Raw genomic sequence first — 23,673 nt, 5'->3', positions numbered from 1 at the left:
ATTATGAAATACACTTTTCCTGCAAAAAGATAAATTTTGTCCAATTTTTCTATATAAATTTGGGAATTATTCCTCTTATTTCGGAATTTTTTCCATTCAAATTATGAAATGTACTTTTTGTCTAAAAAATAGGCAATTTTTCTATACAATTTTGACAATTATTTCAGCAAAATACAAACATTATTTACTCTTAATTTTACTTTTAATTATTATTTACCATTTAATTGAAGAAATATACTTTTCCTGCAAATTGAGCAATTTTGTACTAATTTTGTCAAATTTTTTTGTATACCTTTTTTAAATTATTCCAACAAAATGAAAATTTATTAACTTGTTTCAGATTTTTTTTCATTTAAACTATGAAATGTAATTTTTCTACAAAATTGACATTTTCTTCATTTCTCTCGCAATTTTTCCGATGCTATTTTGGAAATTATTCCAGGAAAATGAAGATTTATTCACTTTTTGCGGCACCTTTAAATTTAAAATTTATTTTTCTCTTCTAATATATTTCATCATCAACGTAAATGAATTATAAAAAAATCGAAACCCAACAAAAATTATTTTCAAACAACGGAAAAACAGTTTTTATACTGAAATGATGTATGCTGTAATCAATAAAAATGTATTTTTAATACAGCAGTTTAACTTTTAATCAAGCAGTTGATTTTTAACAATAAAATATAATATTTAATATTTCAATCAAAAAGACATTAATTTAAAATAAAAAACAGTTGAATTCATAAAAAAATGATTATTAAGCAATACAATTCATTTTCTGTCAATAAAGACGAATTTATCTAAATAATTTGATTAATATAATCAGTAACTTTCACAAATAAAATTAGTTTTTTGACTGAAAGTTAGTAATTTCAAGTTACTGAAAATCAGTATTTTCAAGTGACTAATACGTCAGCAATGTTGACTGAATCATCTGTAAAAGCGACTGTTTTTTAGTAGAAGTAACTCGTTTTAAAGTCAGATCATGCTTGATTAATTTAATTACACAAATTTTGACTGATTTAAATTCAAAGTGTATTTATTTTTGGAAGATCGAGACTTTGGTAAGAAAATATTTGAAATTAAAGTCGGTGCAAAATTGAGTTGAAATCCAGGGAGGGAGAATTTATATGTAGGACGAAGCACGGCATAGAATCGCTATCGGCGGCCATTCATCAATCCGAGGAATCAATACGCTGGAATTAATGAAAGCGCCGCGCGAACAGCGAGCTAGCGGCCGGAATGTTAATCGCGATCGTCCCGCGTCCGACCCGAGCCCGTTCTCGTGTACAGCAAACTCCCAAGGGTCCATCCCCAGCCTCCGACAACCCTTTCCCCCCAATTCCTCTCACCTATAACCTCCCCCCTCTCCCTGAACCTGCCCCTAAACCCCAACCCACTGTCGCTAGCTCGCTCGGCTCGTACGCGTTTATTCTATTCGCAGGGATATCTACATCGCACTTTTGTTTCCAAAGCCGAGGTGCTTGTCACCGGTTGCATCGGGGCTCACCAATTAAGGGGGATGAAATTGATATTGCTTTTAGATTTTTCGGCCACGGACTCTCTAAACTATTCAGACTATTTGGCTAAAGTGTTTGACATTAACAGACAGGGCTGTGTGAATAATTTATCAGGTGTTTGGACGCATGACGCAACTTGATGCAACTTGACGCAACTTGATGCAACTTGGCGCAACTTGATGGAATTTGATACAACTAATGCGTCGAGTGCGGCCTTCATCCTATTTGTCAAGCTTGATTGAGTACTGCTTTTCTTTCGGTCCGCGGCTTCTCTAATCCCGAAACTGCCAAGGCTGAAATTCTAAGAACGAATTGAATGGGATTCCCAGTGTTTTTCGAACAAAATTACGCTCCAGGCTCTATTTTCTCACAATTTTTCTAAAATTTTGAAGCTCGTACCATTCTTAGTACCCCCCCCCCCCCCCCCCCCCCCCCCTGTATTATGTAATTTTTGCCGACTAAATTCTTTTCTTGAGAAGATGAATTCCAAATAAAAAATTTAATATTTGATGTTTTCATCAAGAATTTTTTTTATTTTAAATCAAAAACGGTTGAATTGAAGCAAACCAAGGCGAATTTCCAACTCAAGTGTTGAATCCTCAATCAAAAGGATTAATGTCCAAACAAAACAAATTAATTTTTTATTAAACAGTTGTATTTTTAACCAGAAAGATTTTTTAGTCAATAGAGAAAAACAAAGTATTCCAAAATGTTGGTTTTTCCAGCAAAAAAACATGGTTTTTCTACCAAAAATTTAATTTTTAACAAAATAGTTTAATTTTTAATTTAAAAAAAGATGAATTTTCAATCAAGCACTAACAAAGATTAATTTTCAACAAAATAAATCATTTTTCACCCAAATAATTAGATTTTAAACTAAGAAAATTTAATTTTCTACCCGAAAAGAAGAATTTTCAACAATATGCGTAAACTTTTAACCAATTACTTGAATTTTCAAAACAAAAAATGTAATCCTAAAGGACGAGTTTTTTGTCCAAATAGACAAATGATCAACAAAACAGTTAAACTCTCACCTGAAAATTATTTTTTTTTTAAATAAAAGACTTGAATTTTCATCCAAATCTTAAGATTTTTCAGCCAAGAAAGAAAAAAAAAGTTCATCCAGATTGGTAAATTTTGAAGCTGAATTTTCTGTAAAGAAGATGAATTTTCAATGCGGCAATATGAATTTTAAACAAAAAGAGTTAATTTTTAATAAAAAAGTTAATTTAAAAAAAAGTTAATTTTCAACGAATCAGCTTAATTTTCAGCCAAAAATGAGGAAATTTTATACCAAGAAAATTTAATTTTCTGTCAAAAGTGACAAATTTACAGCTATAAAAATCAATTTTCAACAGAATATTTCAAGTTTTAATTAAAAAGATGAATTTTCAACTAAAATTATGAATCTATTCAAGAAAAAATAACAAAATTGTTGAATTAGATTAAAATTCAACCGAGGAGTTGTATTTTTCTATAAAGAAGATGAAATTTCTACTAAAACAGATGAATTAAAAAAAATGGTTAACAAGAGAGTTGAATTTTCAATCACAAGGATTAATTTTTTTTTACGAAAAAAGACGAGTTTTTAGCAAAAATACAGACATTTTTAGCTAAATAGTTCTAAAGGTGGATCTGATACGGGAACAAACATGATTTTATTACTTTTCAGTTTAGTTTTTTTTCCTGTATAAATTTTGTAACTGGATGGTTGAATTCTTAAATATAAAAGGATCAATTTCGAACAAAACCTTAAGTGTTTACGTTTTCATTGTGGAGAATTAATTTTCAATAAAAGCAAACGAAATTTCTACAAAACAATTTAATTTTCTGTCAAATAGCTTTATGTTATAGCAAATAGTTGAAATTTCAAGAAAAAAAATCTTTCTTATAAAAAATTACATTTTTGACCAAAGAATATGATTTTTTAACAAAACAGTTAATTTAAACCAACCAGTTGAATCTTCAACTGAGTAGTTAAATTTTTAGTTTAAAAAGTTACTTTTAAACAACAAGAGAAAAAAATTTTTCAACAGAAATTATTAATCTTAAAGCAAAAAAATTAACTTTTAAATAAATAGTTCAAGTTTCAACTACGAGGTTGGATTTTCAACCTGAAAAGACAAATTTTCAATCAAATAATTCATTTTGTACCAAAAAAAATTGATTGTCTGTAAAAAAAGAAGAATTTTCAACAAAATAGAGAAATTTTCAACCGGATAGCTAAATTTTCTACTAAATTTTTTTAATTTAGATGCTTATGTTTTCCAAAGATTTGAAGGACTTTAAGGTATTTTAAGAAATTCTGAGGTATTTCAAGGGTAATTTAACACGATTTAAAGTACTTGATTAAATCTTCAAGGATTTGAAGGGATTATAAAGTTTTTCTAGAGAACTTTAATCAATAATTTTAATTCAATTTATATTCAATGTAATTTAAATGAATTATAATTTCCGAAATAAATTGAATTTTATTTAAAGGGATTTCTATGGATTTCAACAATTCAAGGAGAGAATATTAAAATATATATAATATAATATATTATAATATTAATATTATTTTTATGCTGTATTTCTTAGCTATGTTATTAAATATGCAAAAGTACTGACCCTGGTGAAATAAAAACTAAAAATTATGATAAATTTTTTTTCTTGAGTTTTAATAAACCTATATCAAATATGGTTAATCAAGAAGGTAAATCGCCTTGACCAAACAAGCGATTAACCTTTTCTCAATTATCGCAATATAATATTCTCAATCAGAAATAGATGCAATTACTTTTAAAGTATAGGTCATCTGTCTCATTAGGCTGAATCAAATTGATATTAATACTACTTTTTATTAATATTAATGATAATGATATATTTTTGGTTTCTAATTTAAATAATGTTGTCTTACTAAACAAAAATTTAATCTAAGATCAATAATCATTTTGTGAAGCCCATTATAGAATTTTTTATTATTTACTATTTTTATTTTATTTTTTTAAATATTGTTAAATAAATCTATGATACCAAGCGGGATCTGTAGAGTCTAAAGTGAAGCTGAAAGTCATCTTCACGATATCTGATGATATACTTTTGCCTGATGTTGTCAGTCGGTATAGAAGGTTCGAGAGTTTCTTTCATTTATCGACGCTACTGGCCCTTTTTGACCTGCTTGCCTTCGTGTTCGAATTTATGTCAGCAGAGGACCGTAAATAGAAACTCAAAAAAAAAAAAAAAAAAAAAACATAAATAAATCACACAGACTTCTCATTGAAAAAGAATTTATTCTTTTATTTGTGAAGAAACCATTTCTTAGCATTTTTTTCTATTCAAAATTGCATAAATAAATACAAATCGATAACATTAAAAAATTAAAAATTTATACAAATTAGAAATTATATAAATACAAAAGGAAATATGACCAAAAATGATAAACAATTCTGAAAAGGATTAGGAAATTATATCTTGTTCTAAGACAAACAATACCAATTGATTTTGTCATATCATTGCATTCATTTTTCTGACATTTGTTAAATATTATTTGTAAAACAATACAAAAAAATGATTTGCAGTAAAAAAAAGTTAGGATTAGAACACACAATATATTATGATTCTGATTCCAAGATGCCTAAACCATCATTCAATTTTTTGCATAGACCCTCTTGTATTTTTGCCCGCCTCTCTCATTTGTAAGCTCCTCCGGGGATGTTAGAAAAACACAAGAGTCCTTAGGATTAAAAAAAAAAAGTGACATTCTACTTTCGAAGAACCTTAAAACCGGAAGACCCACTTGTTAATCCACAAAAGTCCGACGCGACGGAAGATCCACACCCGAAGCCATGATGAACTTCGAAGTACGCTGGATTACCCCTTTTTAAAGACAAGTATCTTTTTATCCCGCCCACATAGAAGACACTTAGCCACCACTGTCTGGGCGATGGCCGTCACCGTGACGAGCACGTGTGTACCTCGGCATCTGTCACTCATATCCTTCTCTCCCGACCCCCAGTTCCTCAGACAAAGATCTGCAAACTCTGCTTTTGCACCCAGAGTTTTACATTCTCCATCCAATTAGTCATGAGCCACTCTTGGCACTCTAATCAAAGTAATATTCATTCCATCTAAAAGAGACTTTCTACTATGTTGCAGGTGCGGCATAACGTCGTCAGCGAGCTGGACAGAAGAGCAAAACGCGTCCAGAGCTCGTCTCTTTGAACGAGGGTACCGCACCGAGGGAAAAGAGGAACTCTGACTACCAATCCCCTGGTGTTTGAAAATTTCCCCTGATAACTTACGGTTCTGTAGTGCTCCAGTTCTCTACAGTGGTAAACCAGTGTGATAACAAGTCTCAAATGATTAAGTGATCCCGTGAAAGTGTGATAGGTAGTGCAGAAAAAATTCCAAGGTTTAGAAGCTAAGTGCAGAAGTAGTGCTGATAAGCACAAGTTTGAAAAATCAGTGAGCTAGTGGTGATATTGTTCAGTGGCAAGTGCGGAGGAGAGAAGAGGTGTGCTAGCAGTGACAGTATAGTAGCATGAGTTCGTACTTCGCCAATTCCTATATCCCGGACCTGCGAAATGGCGGGGTGGACCATCCCCATCAGCACCAGCAGCACTACGGGGCTGCCGTCCAGGTGCCCCAGCAGACCCAGTCTGTACCCCAGCAGCCCCAGCAGGGCTCGGATCCCTGTGATCCAGGCCTGCTCAGACAGGGTGTCCCGGCCCACCATTATGGAACCGCTGGAGGTCAGCAGGGTATGCCCTACCCCAGGTTTCCACCCTACGACAGAATGGACATTAGAAATGCGGCTTACTATCAGCAGCAGCAGGAACATTCAAGCATGGACGGAATGTCGGGGTACAGGTCGACCTCGCCGAGTTCGGGGATGGGTCACATGGGTCACACACCAACTCCCAACGGACACCCCTCAACACCCATCGTCTACGCGAGCTGCAAACTCCAGGCAGCCGCGGTTGACCATCAGGGCAGTGTCCTCGATGGCCCGGACAGTCCACCCCTCGTCGAGCCCCAAATTCACCATCAGATGCACACCCAACATCCGCACATGCAGGCCCAAGGGACTCAACACCAACAGCCTCAGCAGCAACATCCTCATATGCAACAACAGCATATGATGTACCAACAGCAACAAGCGGCGAGTCAAGCACCAACGGCGGCTATGCATCCGCAGCAACAACCCCAAGCGCAACAGCATCAGGGAGTTGTGGCATCGCCTCTTGGGTCGCAGCAACAGGCACCTCAAGGGGCGGCCACTGCTAACCTCCCGAGTCCGTTGTATCCTTGGATGAGGAGTCAGTTTGGTGAGTATTATCTGAGTTTTTTTTATAAGTGTTGTAATTTGGGCTATGGATGTTAAAGATTAGAGATTGGATCTTATCTTATAGTCTTTACTTGGAGGCTTCATTCCTAATCAGGCTAGTAAAATACCGCGAAACCCTTTAACAGCCCTCCCTTCTATAGCCCTTCCGAGAATTGATGCCGCGCCGCAGGTTGGTGTAACAGGTGGTGCGCGGGGTCTGCGTTTGTCACTCAGGCGAACACTCAGAAGTGAAGAAACAAAAGCGGAGTAGACTATAATGAGTTAGTTCCCACCCACAGTCAACCCCAAAATCGGCGCTATAGAAGAGTTTCACTATAGATTAGTCCCTTTTGTCTTTTGGCAATGTCTAATTAATAATATTTTGCATACAGGTCACTTTGCTTTAGAACATGAGTTTTGTTATAGATTCTAGGCTGGACCTACCTACGAATTAATCTAGAAACTCAGTAAATTTGATAGTAAATTTATTGCATTTTATTTAACATCAGAAGAGGTTTCTGAAAATTACAAATAGTTTCCTAAAATTCTGAAATGGTAACAGAAATATAAGTTATCGTAACAGAAAAAAGTGCGCAGTGTCATGCGCACTCCTCGCTTCTCGAGCGCGTTCGTCTATAAAAAATAATTCCTTCTTTTATGAGAATATAAAAAAGTAACAGTAGTGGCAATTGACGGGTTTAAAAGATTTTGTTATCAATTCACAAATGCAAATAATGACTTGCAGTAATTGTGCAAAAATATAATATGCATTTAATATCACACGCCAAACAAACCTGTTGAGTAAAAAACGAACCTAGCTAACCATTTTTTTTAAGTCAGAGAATTTTATAGTTCAGAGAAAAGTCAGCGATTAAAAGATCAAAAATCGTGTGAAAGTCTGAGAATTTCTCTAACTTTAACATTATATTTTTCTGATAAAAATCTTCTCACTTCGCTCCACAGGGAATCGAAACACAGAACTTCCGATTGCCGGTCGGGTGATTTTCCAATCAAGTTATTAATCATTTAATAATTTAATTAAATTACTCGTATAATTAATGTAAGACCTGGCTTGAGATAGCGCATATTTCTGAAAAATTATTTTTCTTTCTATCTCTCTAATATTGGAAAAGCATTTGACCGGCAATCGGAAGTCCTCGGGTTCGATTCCCAATGTAACGAAGTGAGAAGATATTTTTTCCATAAAATATAATTTAACATTTTTTTAATTAATTTTCCGTCTAGGTAAAAATTTTATTTGAAGAGTTCACTTAATCGATAGTTTTGATTTCTATTTTCACAGATTATGGAATGACATCTGCACTCATCAATATTAACTACCTCTGATGATAATACAGATTTCTTGAAAAATTCTCTAATATATTCGAAATTTTTTCAATTTTAATTTGAAATTATTTTATTTCGTTTTTAAAAGATTCTAGGTTAAAAATGTTACAGGTTTAAGATTCTGATCTTTTAATATTAATTTTGTTCAGGAAACATGAAAAATTAGTCAGTGGGAAATTAGAGAAAATTAAAAATTAAGTTTTGCTGTAAACTTCATATAATATTCTTGTTAATCCTTTATTTGCTTTGTATTTACATTTACTTTTTTTCGCAGTTTATTTCTCCACAAAATTACCTTTTCAGTTATAAATTTGTATTATTTGTTTGAAAATTCAACCATTTTGTTGGAAAGTCATCCTTTTTCGTTGAAATTTCATTTATTGTGTTAAAAATCCGTTTTTTTGGGTTGAAAATTTAAATAATTGCATGGAAAATCAACTTATTTATTAAAACTTATATGTTCATGCTAAATACTCAAACCAAAATCTTTTTTGGTTGAAAATTGAAGTATTTTTCGAAAATTTGTCCTTTTATTTTTAAGATTCATCTATTCGACTAAAAATTGCATCTTTCTTCGATAAAAAAGCAACGGTTTGGTTTAAAATTCAAACATTTTGTTAAAGTCATTTTTTTGTTGTTAAAAATTAAACAGTTTTGTTAAAAATTCATATTTGTGGGTTGCAAGTTCAACTATTCTCATAGAACCTTTCTTTTTCATTTATACTCATATTTTTATGTTGAAAAGTCGAACTGGAATCTTTTTTTAATGAAAATTAAACTAATTTTTTAATATTTGTCTTTTTGATTTAAAAATTCCACCATTTTTTCAAGAAAGTCATATTTTTAATTAAAAATTCAAGTATAATCTTCGCAAAAATGTACTTCTTGCTTAAAACTTATATTTGGATGTTGAAAGGTCAAAAGAAAATCTTTTTCTGATGAAAACTCAATTTTTTGTAAATTTTTTATTTTTCTTGTTTCAAAGTTCATCTGTTTTAGTATAAATTGCATCTGTCTTGGATAAAAATTCTACTGTTTGTTTGAAAATTAATCTTCTCTCTGTTTGAGGATTCAAATATTTTTTTGAAAATTTTGGTTAAACCTCTTTGTTAAGAAATCATTTTTTTGGTGCGAAATTCATATTTTAGATGAAAATTCATTTCTTTGATTGCAGGTTTAACAATATTGCTTAAATTTAATTTTTTGCTGAAAATACTATTTTTTACGTAAAATTTGCATACAAATAATGTTGATAAAAAACATTTTGTATAAATTTTGCGAGTAAATTTCTCCAAACATGTAATATACAGAGAAAATATTGTTGATTTCATCAATTTTAATATTAATTTGCGTTATATATTTTTATTAAAAATATAAATTATTGTAAATCTATATGCAAGCGAAGTATATATAATATTTAAATAACTATGTTATATAATATACTCAATGACTCAAATGTGAAAAAAGTTCATATATTTCAAAATCATGTATTTGATACGATTATAAGATAGAATTATTAAAAAAATTATAATATAAAATAACAAGTATCTTATGTAATATACAATTATATAATTATAATATAAGAATATAAGATAATAATTATAACATCCTTTATATAAAAATTAATGAACCGCAAAATTATTGTAACCTTTTTTAATTTTTAGTTACAGTAACAGAAAACACATAAACTGTAGCCGAATTTTCTGAAACACGTGACTGCAGTTTTATGCAGTTACCATTGCTAAAATTTCTGTTACAGTTCAGAAAAATTTTTTTCGGCCCACTCTAATATTTCCCTTTCGTTTGAGATTTTTTTCATTTTGATTTGTATTCAGGTTTATCTTTCCTTAGATAATGAATACATTCAAAAACTCTAAAAAAAGCATGCCTGGTTATTATCATATAAAGCAGTGATAAAACAGCAAGATTTTAAAATTTGTGTCAGTTGAATACCTAATTTTAAAATAGTCACGCTCTAATTAAATTCAGACGGGTACACCAAATAATAAACCACTTATATTTCAAAGTTCCAAATCTCTCTCTTAAAAAATACCATTTTGACTCAATTCTTGAGCAACGAATTCCTCTTGCGAAGTACAAAAGAGTCATATTCTGAGAACGTGACTCGGGTTTGAAAAATTCGTTCAAGATACGCACAGTAGAATCCTTCTTACTTTAGAAACCTTCCCAGGTAAATCAGGTAGCCAAGCGGCTTGCTTTCAGATTTATGTAACAATGCGTAAAACTGGACCAGATTCGTAGTGTTGCGAATCGGGATAGGCATAATGTCTCCAAGTTTTCTAGGTATACGAGCAAACCGAGTTATTTATTGCTCTGACCTTTTATCCACTAGTTTCACCACACATAGCCCTGCTCCATATAAGTTGCGTCGCTCGCTCTGACTTCAAATTTTACAACTACGATGCAAACTTAAAAGTTGTCTCGTCAACTTTTATTCCCCTGTCAACTCGTCTCCTTCTGACATCATTTCTTTCTGTTTCCCGCTTTAAATAGTTCAACTTCCTTCAGGTTTTTCGAAACTATTACGTGTTTTGAAATTCGCAAAGATAAGTTGGCAATGCGAATTAAGGGCATGTGATCCTTAGAAAATTATCAATTTTACCAGTTTTAGATTCCCCCTGCTTTTTTTCTAAAATAATAAATATTTTGTCTTAAAAATTTCGGAAATGATAGCGAACATGCTAACGGACGTTCCCACACACTTTTTTGTGGGTTAATTCGAAAAAGTTTTAATTTAGCAAAATGTGATTAATTTGCATAGCGCTTAGGAAATAGTATCGATTTTATCAGTGTTAGATTCCCCCGGTTTTTTTCCTAGAATAAGAAATATTTTGCCTTCAAAATCTAGGTAATGATAGCGAACATGTTAACGGACGTCCACACACACTTTTTTTGTGTCTTTTTATCAAAACATTTCTGACATTGCTATCAACGCGCATGTAAATTTCGAGGTTATGTGTGTTACAATTCACCCGAGCGTTACTTCCAAACTACACAATATTTTTGGCCGAAAACTTTGGACGTACAAATAAACATAGTAACTAATCTCCCGGAACTAGCCTTGTTTGCAGGCAATCAAAAAAGTTTATTTCGTCAATAATTTCCAGATTATCGGAACGGCAGAGATGAAAAACGACGTAACCTCAAAATAATGCATATACATAAAATTTTTATTTAGCACAATAATTTTTTTCGTTATTATCCCTTAAGAAAGAGTCCGGGGACGTCTGTTATGATATTTTATAGCATCTCCGAATAAAGTTTTTAAAAATGTTCATTTTTGTGGAAAAAAGCCAAGGAAACTTTAAGTATCACATGCCCTTAAAATTCTTTCGCAAAAATGTCTACATCTCGACAAAAATACAGGGACTTATAAAAAAATACTCCCAATTTTTCATTATGAAAGTTGTTCATTATAGAAAAAAAAAAGAAAAACACAATTTGAAGAGTTTGTGAAGTAAGCAGTAATGAGAAATAATTAGTTACTTTTTTGGTAACTGTAGTAGTAAACAAGTTACTTTGTAAATAATAGTTAAATTTTTGTCAGTAACAGTAACCCTTCGAAAACATATTATTATCATTTAATGAATGTGTTGATTTTTTTTGTTGACAATTTTGGAAAAATTATTTTAGAAATTAATTATAAGAAAATCAGTATGGAAGTATTTTTCAAAATTTGAAAGAATTTATGCAAAAAGTAAATAAATTATTGAAGAAAGATTTATTTATTTAATGCAAAATTTCAAAGTATTTCAATTGATTTCTAGGAGTTTGACAGGGTTCTAAAAGGCTATAAGATTTTTAAAAACTGAAGGATTACAAAAATTTCAAGGAATGTTGAAGAATTTTGCAGGATTTCAACATTTCAAAGTTTCTTTTTCTGCATCTCGAAGGATTTTAAAAAATTTGAGCGACATTTTTGAAGAGCAATTTAATGAATAACATAAATTTAATTTATATCCAAAGGATTTCAAATGATTTCTAGTTATTTTAATGGATTTTTATGATTCATAAAGATTTTAACGGATTTCAAGTGATTCCTAGAGAACTTTAGTGCATGAATTAAATTTCAGTTAAAGAGGTTTCTACGGATTTCAACAATTTCCATGGACAATAAAATTTTTTTAAAATTAAAGGTTTTTTAATATTTAAAGTTATTTTAAATAATTTCAAAGAATTTCAAGAACTTTAAAAAAAGTTCAAGGATTTATGAACAACTAAATTCTAGAGAATGAAATTCCAAAGGATTACTAGTGATTTCAAATACTTTAAGTGATTTGATATGCTTTGTACTTATTTTAATGGATTTTTATACTTTCCCAAGTGTTTTTTCTTCTTCTTTTAACGCTTTTAGTCGTAGAAAAATTTACTTTTTTAAAATTATAAATCGTAGAGATTGCAGAGAATTTTTTCACAAAAAAAACATTATTTGCTAAAAATCAATTTTTTTTAAATCAGTAAGAAGCGATTGTAAGAAAAAATTCAGTCACAAAAAAGAAAAAACACTAATAAAATAATTGTTTGGTCTTTAATAATGTTATTTTTTAATTATTTAAAATAAAAGCATAAGCAATATTATTTTGTTTTATAAAATCATTTTCATTTTCTTTATTTGGGTTAACCTACATTTTAATTTTATATTATTTAATTCGAATTCACTTGAATTCTATTAAAAAACTTAAAAATCAGGTTTCGGGAAAAAAGTTTTTTTTCTATATGTCCTCCAAGAATTTCGAATATTCTAGGTGATTTTACTAATTTCAAGGAATTTCAAAGGATTTTTAGACGACTCGAAAGGAATAAATTTGATTTTATTTCAAGGATTTTTCACTGATATAAATAATTTCAAGATCTTAAGGCTTTTGAGAGGATTTAAAGAAATTTCAAGCGATTTTAAGGAATTTTAGAACAGTTCATTAAGATTTATTGATTCTCCAATTATATTTAAAAAATTTTTAAAGATTTTTTATTGTTTATACTTATTTTAATAGAGTTTTACTGTTTTCAAACATTATAAGTGATTTTTAGGTATTACAAGAGAAATTTAGGGAATATATTTTTTACATTTATTCGAAGTAAAGGTTTCAAGTTATTTACAAAATTCTAAAGAATTTTACGAAATGTAACAAATTTAAAGGGATTTGAAACAATTTTGTAAGATGTTCAAAAAATTTTATCGATTCAATTGAAATTTCATTTTATTTTAAAGATATCAAGGAAATTAACAGATTTGTATTCTAACTTAAATCGTTCCTTTGTAGTTTGTCTATTTTTTAGAATAATTCCTTCAATATTAGTTTAGGATTTAAAAAAATTATAATTTTGTTATTATATATTAGATATCCAAAGTCATTGTTAACTTTTCAATTATTTGCTGATAAAATGTCGTTTCTGCATTATTAAGAAGCACTTTTAAGAAAATGAAATGTTGTATACCAAAAATGTCACTATTTAAAATTTTTTGTATCAAATTTGTTCATAAAAATTAAATGAATCTATACAAAAATGATCCAAATAAACCTCAGAAATCTTTTGAAATAAACTTTATTTAATTGCTTAAAGTTCTCTAGACATTCGTTGAAATTTCTTAAAATCTATTAAATTTTTTGGAAATCGTAAACCATTAAAATAGCCAAAAATTATTTGAAATCTCTACAATATAAATAAAATTAAATTAAAAAAAAAATAATGGTTCAAATCCCTAGAAATTTTTTAAATGCTTGAAATGTTTCAAATCTTTGGAGTCAATTTTGAGACAAGAAACTTGAGAACATATATTTTCTAATTTCGTCAGAAAAACTGCCAATAATTCAGAAAAAAAAAATTATTTTAGTTTATTTCCAAAATTAAACTGGTAAAATTACTAAAAAAAAAATGGGCAAATTCCCAAAATGTTCTAGAGTTTCCTTATTTTCAAAAATATTATTCAAATTTCTGTACACAATAGAATTATTTCCTACACAAACAATAATTGTCAACAAATATTGGAAAAAGTCTTTTGTTTTCAATTTTGGCACTTTATAGTGGAAAATGAGTTAAAAGGTAGGGAAATTCCATAAATTTTGTGTTTTTTCTTAATTCCTTAAGTAGTAGGAAAAAGTACCAAACATGATGGATATATTATATTTAAAAATTATATTTTTTCATAATTGATTGAAAAATTTCCAATATTATGAAAAAAATTCTCTTAGCCAAAATAGGGAATTTTACCTATCAAATTGTTTGGAATATTACTGAAAATTTGTAGAGTCTATATACAAAATAAAAAATTAATTAAGAAAAAGTTTATTTTTAAAAGAACAATATGAAATTAATTATTTATATAAATAAATTGTAATTATTTTTTTATTATAAGTAATTAATAATTCAATATAATGTATAATTTATAAAAATATTTTTAGTGAAATTTAATAAATTTTATAATTAAGTAGGATTAGATACCCTTTTATTGAAAACTAAATAATATTAATACAGTAAATTAAACAAATTAAATAAATAAATTGGATGGAAATTAATGTATTCAGGGCAACTTATTAACCAATGTCGGGACCAAATTTCGAGGCCCTTCAGGTGAGTCCTCGACTTTTAGCCCCGAGATTAGTTTTCTGTTAAAAAACAATTCACCCATCACTGAAAGTGATAGTTTTGAATATTGAATGTTCCAAAGAGCACTCAAACTTTTAAACGAAGAGTGACTAAGTGAAGAAGTTTGTAAAAGTTTCTAGAGTCGATGACAAGTTTAAAGAGGTGCAACGATTTTAAAACCACGTAACCGGGCGAAGATTTATATGGGCCATAACGAAGTGATAATAGGCAGGGTCATAACTCTTACGTAGGAAGGTATTGGGCTTTTAGGCTAGGTATGGGGCAAGTGTACAGGTTGCTACCCCCCGCAGAGTCTGCTCTTATTCTGTCACCCCCTGGGCCTATATTAACTAAATCCTAAGAAATATGTTGTCCCTATATTGCTTAACCTCGGGATTAACTCGTCACAAAATTTTCTGCACTTCTTCCGGTTCTTCAGTCGCTCCTCGGTAACCAACCGGACGTGGTTCGCGAAAATTGAACCTCCGTCTTCAAACACTCGAGCTTAGATGTTGGTTCTGGAAAATTAAAATCGGACTGTTTTTTTATGTGATTGTGCTTGAATTGTGTTTGAACCACCCTCCCTTTTTTAAAACAAATTTTTTTCTTCGATTTCATTTGATAAAGATATAAATAAATTACTGAACGTATTAACATAATATTTTGACATACTTAAAATTCCAGTTGAAAATATTTTGAAAAAATTGTTGAATTTTAAACCAAAAATTTTTCTACCAAAAAGTTGAATTGTCGAGTGAAACATTAATTTTCAATTCAAAAAGACGAATTTTCCAAAAAAGAGTTTAAGTTTTAAACACAAAAATGACTTTTTATTAAAATAGTTGAATTTTTAACAAAATAATTAAATTTTCATTAAAATAATTAAATTTTAATTAAAATAATTAAATTTTCAAATAAATAATAGAATTTCTAACCAAGTAATTGAATTTTGTACCTGGAATAAATAAATTTTCAATCCCAATGGACGAATTTTTTATTTAAAAAAAATATCAGCAAAACAGTTGAATTTTTAACAAAATAGTTTAAATTATAACAACATAATAAAATTTGCAACAAAATAGTTGCATTTTTAACAGAATAATTACATTTTTACCAAAATAGTTATATTTTTAAATAAAATTATGAATCTTCACCAAGAACAAAATTAATTTGTAACAAACAAAGTCAACCTTGAACCCAGCATTTGAATTTCCAATTTTAAAAATTATTATTTAACGATTCTTTAAATTTTTATTTGAAAATTCTAATTTTACCAACAACTACAAAATGATCAATCTTCAACAACAGAAAATGAATTTTTAACAAACAAGGTCAGCTTTCAATACAATAGTTCAATTTTCAATAGAAAAAGATTTATATTTAAATATTTTTTTAATTCCTAATAAAAAACAGTCGAATTGAACTAAAAACTACAAATTTTCAATAGTTTTTTCATTTAGTTTTTTTTTAAATTTTCAATAGTTGATTTTTCAAATAAAAAATGTTTTCATTTAAATAAAACGATTTAATTCAACCAAAAAGATTAATTTTTTTTGAATAGTTAAATCCTCAACGAAAAGAGATTAATATTTATACAGTGCGTTGCATTTTTAATTTTCAAAAAATATAACATTTCTACTAAAAGAGATTAATTTTTAATTCTTTTTTAATCAAGAGAGAAAAATGTCCCAACTAAATTTTTGAATTTTTAAACCAAAAGGTCAAATGTTAAAAAAAATTAAGTGAATTTTCGAATCGAAAAATACTTAAATTTTTAATCAAAGAGATGGTTTTAGGTTAATAGAAAAAAATTTTAACAAGTAATGGAATAATTAAATTTTCAATTCAAAAAATTAAATTTCGACATAAAAAGAATAATTTTTAACAAAATAGTTCAATCTTCAACCAATACAATGAATGCTTAACGCAATGGTTTAACTTTGAAATAAATATTGAAATTATAAAGAAAAAAAAATGAATTTTCGATTAAAAAAAATTTTCGACCAAAAATATAATAAACTTTTCAATAAAAAATAAATGGATTTTCTTATTGGTTTGTATTAATTCAGTTTTGCATTTTTACGAAAAAAAGTGACAAACAGCAGAAGTGTTTTGAAAGCAGGAGAAACAAGCGTAATGTTTTTAAAAAACTGTTTTCTTGTAAATTAAAATCACTAATTTTCAGTTTTTCAAGCATTTCAAAAAAAATCTTATTCACATTCATATTTCTTATATGTGATAACATTTTCTGCATTCACACCCCCCCCCCCCACACGTGTCAGTCTGGAATAGTTTTTGAAAGGCAATATCGACATCCCATTATTGACGAACATAAAGGTAATAAGTTATAAAAAATAGAGATCTTCTGCAAATAATTAACCTACAGTGGACAATAATTAATTGAAAATACTAATGGATTTAAAATAATTAATTAAATTTATTTAAGAGTGAATACGCTATATGTGTTAATAAATTGAAATTACAAATAATTATTTCAATATTTGTGCTTTTAAATATTCATTAGCTACTGTAGGTTCATTATCTGCTGCAGGGTGGTCTCCCCTAACTTAGAATTGAATAATTTGTTAATTTTAATTATTTTCAAATCTTCTTTTAAATTAAATTTATCTTCGATGGAATTTGTTTAAAGAGAGGATGATAAATTATCATCGACAGAGTGAAATCTTATCGTCGATAGAGTGGAGTCTTATCTTCGACAGAGTGGACTCTTACCATCTCTCGGTTAAGCTCAGAAGCAGATTTGAGTCCCATTGGCCGATAAGCGATCTGCTACCGGTGAACCAAGTAGGTCCCAGAATCTGCTCACAGATGTCGACACGTGGATGTAAAACGAAGGTGATCTCGAAATCCTCCCTTGGCGCCTTGCCGGGTATTCGTACGGCGAACGCATTGCAAAATAACCAGGCGCGACTAAGCTAGCTCATGAATTATGCATCACTCAATTTTATAGATGCATTCCGGCACTTATCGCTGGAAATGTCGGGATTCCCTGGACACCTTCGAAGTCGGTCTTAGAAAATTCCTCAGCTTAAAAAAGTAGAAATTTTTGAAGCCCAATGAGAGATCAGAACAAAAAAAATCCTGTAACTTATAATTTCGCACTTTAGGAAAGGATGGGAAGAAAATACTCGCAGAATTCTAATTTTTTGGAACTACAGGGACCAAAAAGACTCCACACAAAAAATTTCCTGTAATTTTTCTTACATCGATTCAGCAACTCACTAGGTAGAAATAAAAATTTTCAATCATTTAAAATATAATTTTTATTCATTATCCAAAGTTAGTAAAACTCAAGTATCATAATTGTAAGGAAGTTTTATTTAATTAGCATCAAGGTCGCTAATATTTCTATTTTTTTATTGCAATTGTTTTTTTTTTTTAATTTATTAAAAAATAATAAAGTGCGGGACGAAACATAAAAAGTCTCATTCTTATTTTTCAAACAATTAATAAAAAATAATAATTTTAGAACAAAAATAAATATTATCGATCCTAATGCCAATTAACAAATCGTCTTTACAATTTCCGGCAGCTTTCGAGCCGTCTTATGAAAGAAAAATTATATTTTTATATTGTTTTAGGAAAAAGCTTACAAAGTTACAAAAAATAACAATGTTAACAATAGCTTTTGTAATTTAATTTCTTCTTCCTCTCGTTTCATACCAATTTTTTTTAAACAAATGAATTTCAATCAATTATGGCTTATTTTTCGAGTAAAACATCCTCGAAAAGTTTACTGTTTATAATTTTGAAAATGAGTAAGTAAACATCAGATATGGTTTATTGGTTAAAAAATTTTTTGTTCAATTTTCAAAAAATTTCACCCATATAAAAATAAACGTTCAAAATCTCAAATACCCAGGCGGAACATTGCTTATACATAGTGGAAAAAATTATATGAAGTATTTCCCTCTATCCATAGTTAGGGAGAAAACTGAAAAAAAGAAAAGAGTTGCAAAAAGTAAGAAAAAATGCAATTACAAAAAAAAATTGTACAAATAAATGTTTTTGTAAGTCTTAACATTTTTTCATTATAAATGAATGTTTATTATTTGAAATAACTTCATAAGTAATATTATTTTGATTCTTAAAATCATTCGGTCTTTGTTTTAAAAAAATATGTTTGTAAATATTTTCCATGCTCTGCTTTGCGTGAAATTATTCATAAGAAAGTTGATTTCATTTCAATCTTAAATAAGAAATTGAAAAAAAAAAATTTTGTTATGAAAAAATGTTTAAAACTAGCAAAAAATAATCATTTTAACAATAGTTTTTGTAATTGAATTTTTTCCTCCTGTCGTTTAATAATAATTTTTTCAAAAATGATTGAATTTTAACAAATTATCTCTTATTCTTTCGGACAAAATATCCTTGACACCTCTACTGTTTTTAATTTTGAAAATAAATAATAAATCTTCGAATATACTTGTTTAAAAAAAGGGGTTTACACGATTTCAGCCACATAAAAATAAAATTTAAAAATTGGAGACATAAGAGTTGTAGAGTATGTTAAGAAAAAAAGGCAAAATTCAGAAGAAAAAGAAAGAAAAAACTAGAAAAGAATGAAAATAATTGTTTTTGTATGCTGTAAAATTTTTGTTATGGGAAATAAATTTTTTTTATTGGAAATGTGATAATCTGTTATATTATTTTGATTCTTGAAATAATAAAAAAACAATTTGTTTGTAATCTGATTTTTTGATGATAACTACCTTAATTTACCTTGGGAGATTATTTTTATTTTTACTTTTACGTTAATAATTCGATTTTCAGTTTTAAATTAACAAAAAAAAAACAAACAAAAAAAAAAGTTTAATTCCATAACGAAAAATTAATTGTTTAGTAAAGTTTTTGTTACGGGTTCTTTCTTTCTGTCATTTCATGCTAACTTTTTGTTAAGTGGTTGAATTTTAATCAATTATTATTTATTAAATTAAATTTTTTAAATTATTTTTTTGAGTAAAAAAATCCCAACAACTCCACTGTTTCCAATTATGAAAATGAGTAGGAAAAATCACCATTTCATAGATAATGATACTACAGTGGAAATCTTTAATTAAAAATAGTAATAAATGTAAAATAATTTATTTGATTTAATTAATAGTTAGGGCACGATTCTGCTTTAATAAATTAAAATTAAAAATAATTATTGCAACTATATTTGTGCTTTTAATTATTCATTATCTTCTGCAGGTTCATTATCTACTGTAAATATGTCTCTCCTAAATAATCTGCAAATAAAAAGAAAATGAAAAAAAAGAGAACAAAATTAAGAAGAAAAAGATAAATTTCATTGCAACAAAAATTGTTTTGATCAATGTTTTTTTTTTAAATTATAACATTTTTACACAAAAAATAAACGTTTTTTTAAATGGCATCGTCAGTAATATTATTTTGATTCTTACATTCATAAAAAAACTATATTTTTATATGGAAGATTTTTATCCCGATAATTACCTAAAGAACTGATGTATCTCGGATGCTTATTTTTTTCACATTGAAAATTCGATTTTGGGTTTCAAAAAATATTTTAAAAACAATTTATTTGTGATAAAAAATTAAAAGAAACGAAAAATTATTTTTTTTCACAATAGTTTTCATTGTGTTTTCTCTTTTCTTATAATTTTTTTTATAAATATTTGAGTTTCAATCAATTATGGTCTATATTCTTTCGGGTAAAACATCCCCGACAACTTTACTGTTTTCAAATTCGAAAACAAGTAATTAATCTTCAATTATATTATTGTAATTTCCTTGAGAAATGTTTAATTACAAAAATTTATTTAAACAATGTCAGCTACATAAAAATAAATTTTTAAATTGGAAAAAGTGTAGAGTTTTAGAGAATGCTAAGAAAAAAATAGAGAATAAGAGCGACAAAAAATCAATTGCAAACAAAATGGTCGAAATAAATGTTTTTGTGAGCTGAAAATGTTTTGATTCTAATGATGTTTTCTATTTTAAATGACATTTTAGTAATATTATTTTTATCTCCAAAATCATAAATAAAGCGCTGTTTTCAGAGATTTGATTTTGGGTATGAAAACTGATTCATTACATGTATTCAAAATCCTTATTTTTATTTTTTTTTCTACATTGGAAATTCGATTTTTGGTAGACGCCCGTATGAAGTGCTACCCTTCAACTGTTATACCGAAATAGATAGTCTGGAAAATCTTAATAAATAATTCAGAAGATTGGAAGAAGTAAATGTTCCAAATCCATATTCAGATAATAAAGGAAACTTTTAAAAAATATTTCCCCTTCTTGGACAGGATGCTTATTAATTAATTAATTATCCCTAATTAGAAAGTCAAATTTGAACTCATCAATTCAGTTTGTCTCGAGAATGACTTTAGTCTAACATTATATATTATTGTATTTATTTATATTACAAACTCATTTGTTTCATAATCGAGCCAAATTTATGTCATATTACATCATATTTCATATCATGCCATATGAGAGAAATATCTTCTTGTAATTACTTTAATTAAATCTAATTAGAATAATAGTATCATACCCACCTGGACTGTCATTGATGAGGTTCAGAAATGAGGTATTGTTTCAAAATAAAAAAAAATCTGATTGGTAGCAACGGGGCTTTTAATACGTGCGAGGTAATTGCGATCTTTCATGGTATGATTTACGACATTGAGTGCGCCCTCATAAATAAGTTACTGCTCGGTCACGCTGGAATGCAGCTTCCGTTAAGCCGTGTTTATATACACTTGTCGAAATAAAGGTTACAAAGAAAATTTAGTCAAATATTTTAATTGAATAATTCTAATTATTCATACATTCTTTCCTTCTATTTTTTTTATAGAATTCCCACACCAAGAGGTTTATAGTCCAGGGTATCCACCCACCCGGGAAAATCGGGAGAACCGGGAGAAAGCCGGGAGACAATTTTTTTAATTCTTAAAAGTTTTCAACTAGAAAGTATATAATTTCCAAATTGTTTAGAATAATTAAACTTTAAGGGTTCACAATATTTCTCGGAGTATATAAAATTATGTATATACTATATATTTATCGTTTTTAAAATTTCAATAATTTTAATTAAAAATTATAGTTCTGAATGTGCAATTAAAAAACAGTTAAATCTTTTAGGCTTTGAAACTAAAGCTTTTCATAAATTAATTTTCAGTTTAATTTTTGGAGGTTTCGAATTTTAAATTCCGCAGTATCGTAGGTTCAAATTCAAATATTCAAAATTTCGCGACCATTTCACTATTAAATATTTCAAAATTCCATAGTAAAAGCCTTGATAGTTAGTTTTATATTAAATAATTTTGGATATAAATATAAAGCAATTTCGAATTGAAAAGCTTAAAATTATAGAATTTCCAAAAATGAAATCATATTACAGTTGAATATTTAAACAAATAACTTATTTCAAATTGAAAAAGATTTGATCCGAAAATTTTTAGAATGAATAAGAATTCTAAAGGAAGATTTGAAATTGAAAAATTAGAATTTCAGAGTTCTGAATTTACATGATGAATGCTACATTTTCTATTTTTTCCTTTCATAGGTTTTTTTTTGTTAAAAATTCCAGTACTCTGTTACAAGTTTTACTACTTGTACAAAATTCATCGTTTTACTTGAAAATTCCACTTTTTGCTGGTAAATTAACTGTTTTGTTGAAAATTTATGTTTTAAAGTTAAAAAAGAACTGTTTTTTTTATAAATCTCTTGTTTTTGGCTTAAGAATTCAATAATTTGGCACATAATTAATGTATTCGGTTGAAAATTAACTTTTTGTGGAAAATTCATATTTTTGGGTTTGAAAATCATATTATTTTGGTAGAAAATTCAATAATTTGGTTAAAATATTTTTTCTTTTTTTAATGAAAAATATTATTTGGATACGAATTTGTTTCTTTTCGTAGAAGTTTTATTTATTTTTTTACAAGTCGAACTGTTTGGGTGAAAATACGTTTCTTTTTTTAATGAATGCAACTGTTTTTAATTATCAATTAAATCATTTTTCGGTTAAAATATAAGCTATTATATTTTTTGATAAGAATTCATCTTTTTTTGGTAGAAAGTCAGACTTTGATTTTAAAATTGAATAATTTGTTAGAAAATTGAAATATTAGGGTAACCAAAAAAAGATTTTTATTACAAATTGAAAGAAGTTGAATTAATTTAAAAAAAAAAAAACAGTTTTTAACCAAAAAATAATAGAAATTGTTGAACACTTTTTTTCATTAAGATGAATTCTAAATCAAAAATATAATAGTAGACTTTTTAACCAAAAAGAATGAATTTTCATGCCAAGAAGACGAGTTTTCTTCCAAGCTGTTCGTCACTAAATAAAAATTAATGTTGAACACAATGAAACGATACATTTTTTTAAATGCAAGAAATTGAACTGAAATGGTAAATTTTTAACTAAAAAAACATTAATTTTTAAGTAAAAGAAAGAATGTTCAACAATGTAGTTACATTTTAAATCAGCCAGATTCAATCAAAGAGTTGAATTTTCGATAAAAAAACTAAATTATCATCAAGAGTCTATCTATTTTTTTTATCACTCTACTCCATAGAAAATTTTTACTTTCATGATTTATTTGTGAATATAAAAGATACTCAACGATATTTATTATTGTCCCTGTAATGTTCGGTTTGCCTTATTTATCGACTTCTACAATTGATAATATATACGGAAAAACTGTGAGTTTCGCAGAGACTTAATTTTTGATAAACCGGGAGAAATCACTAATATTTATCGGGAGAACCGGGAGATAAAATTTAAAAAAATAGTGGCCACCCTCTAGTTTTTCTTTTTCTCACTCTTATTTTTGCTGAAAATACCGGATGACGTTTTTAGAGATCATGTGGTAAGCAGAGAGGGGGGGGGGG

At 28.2% G+C, this 23,673-nt stretch overlaps 1 protein-coding gene across 2 annotated transcripts in view; it reads left to right on the top strand.

The window, feature by feature from the left end:
- The window catches only part of LOC117181616 (homeotic protein antennapedia), a 133,004-nt gene that overhangs the window by 93,825 nt on the left and 15,506 nt on the right, over nt 1-23,673 (top strand). For both annotated transcript variants that reach the window (XM_033374480.1, XM_033374481.1), the window contains exon 2: nt 5,658-6,829. In XM_033374480.1, coding sequence (XP_033230371.1) covers nt 6,043-6,829 — 787 coding nt within the window. In that variant the 5' untranslated portion in view covers nt 5,658-6,042. The remainder of the gene's footprint in view (nt 1-5,657; nt 6,830-23,673) is intronic.

This window comes from Belonocnema kinseyi, chromosome 10 (genome assembly GCF_010883055.1).
Source record: "Belonocnema kinseyi isolate 2016_QV_RU_SX_M_011 chromosome 10, B_treatae_v1, whole genome shotgun sequence".
Lineage (NCBI taxonomy): Eukaryota > Metazoa > Arthropoda > Insecta > Hymenoptera > Cynipidae > Belonocnema > Belonocnema kinseyi.
The sequence above is the reverse complement of the archived record's forward strand: the minus strand, read 5'-3'. Positions and strand labels throughout refer to the sequence as shown.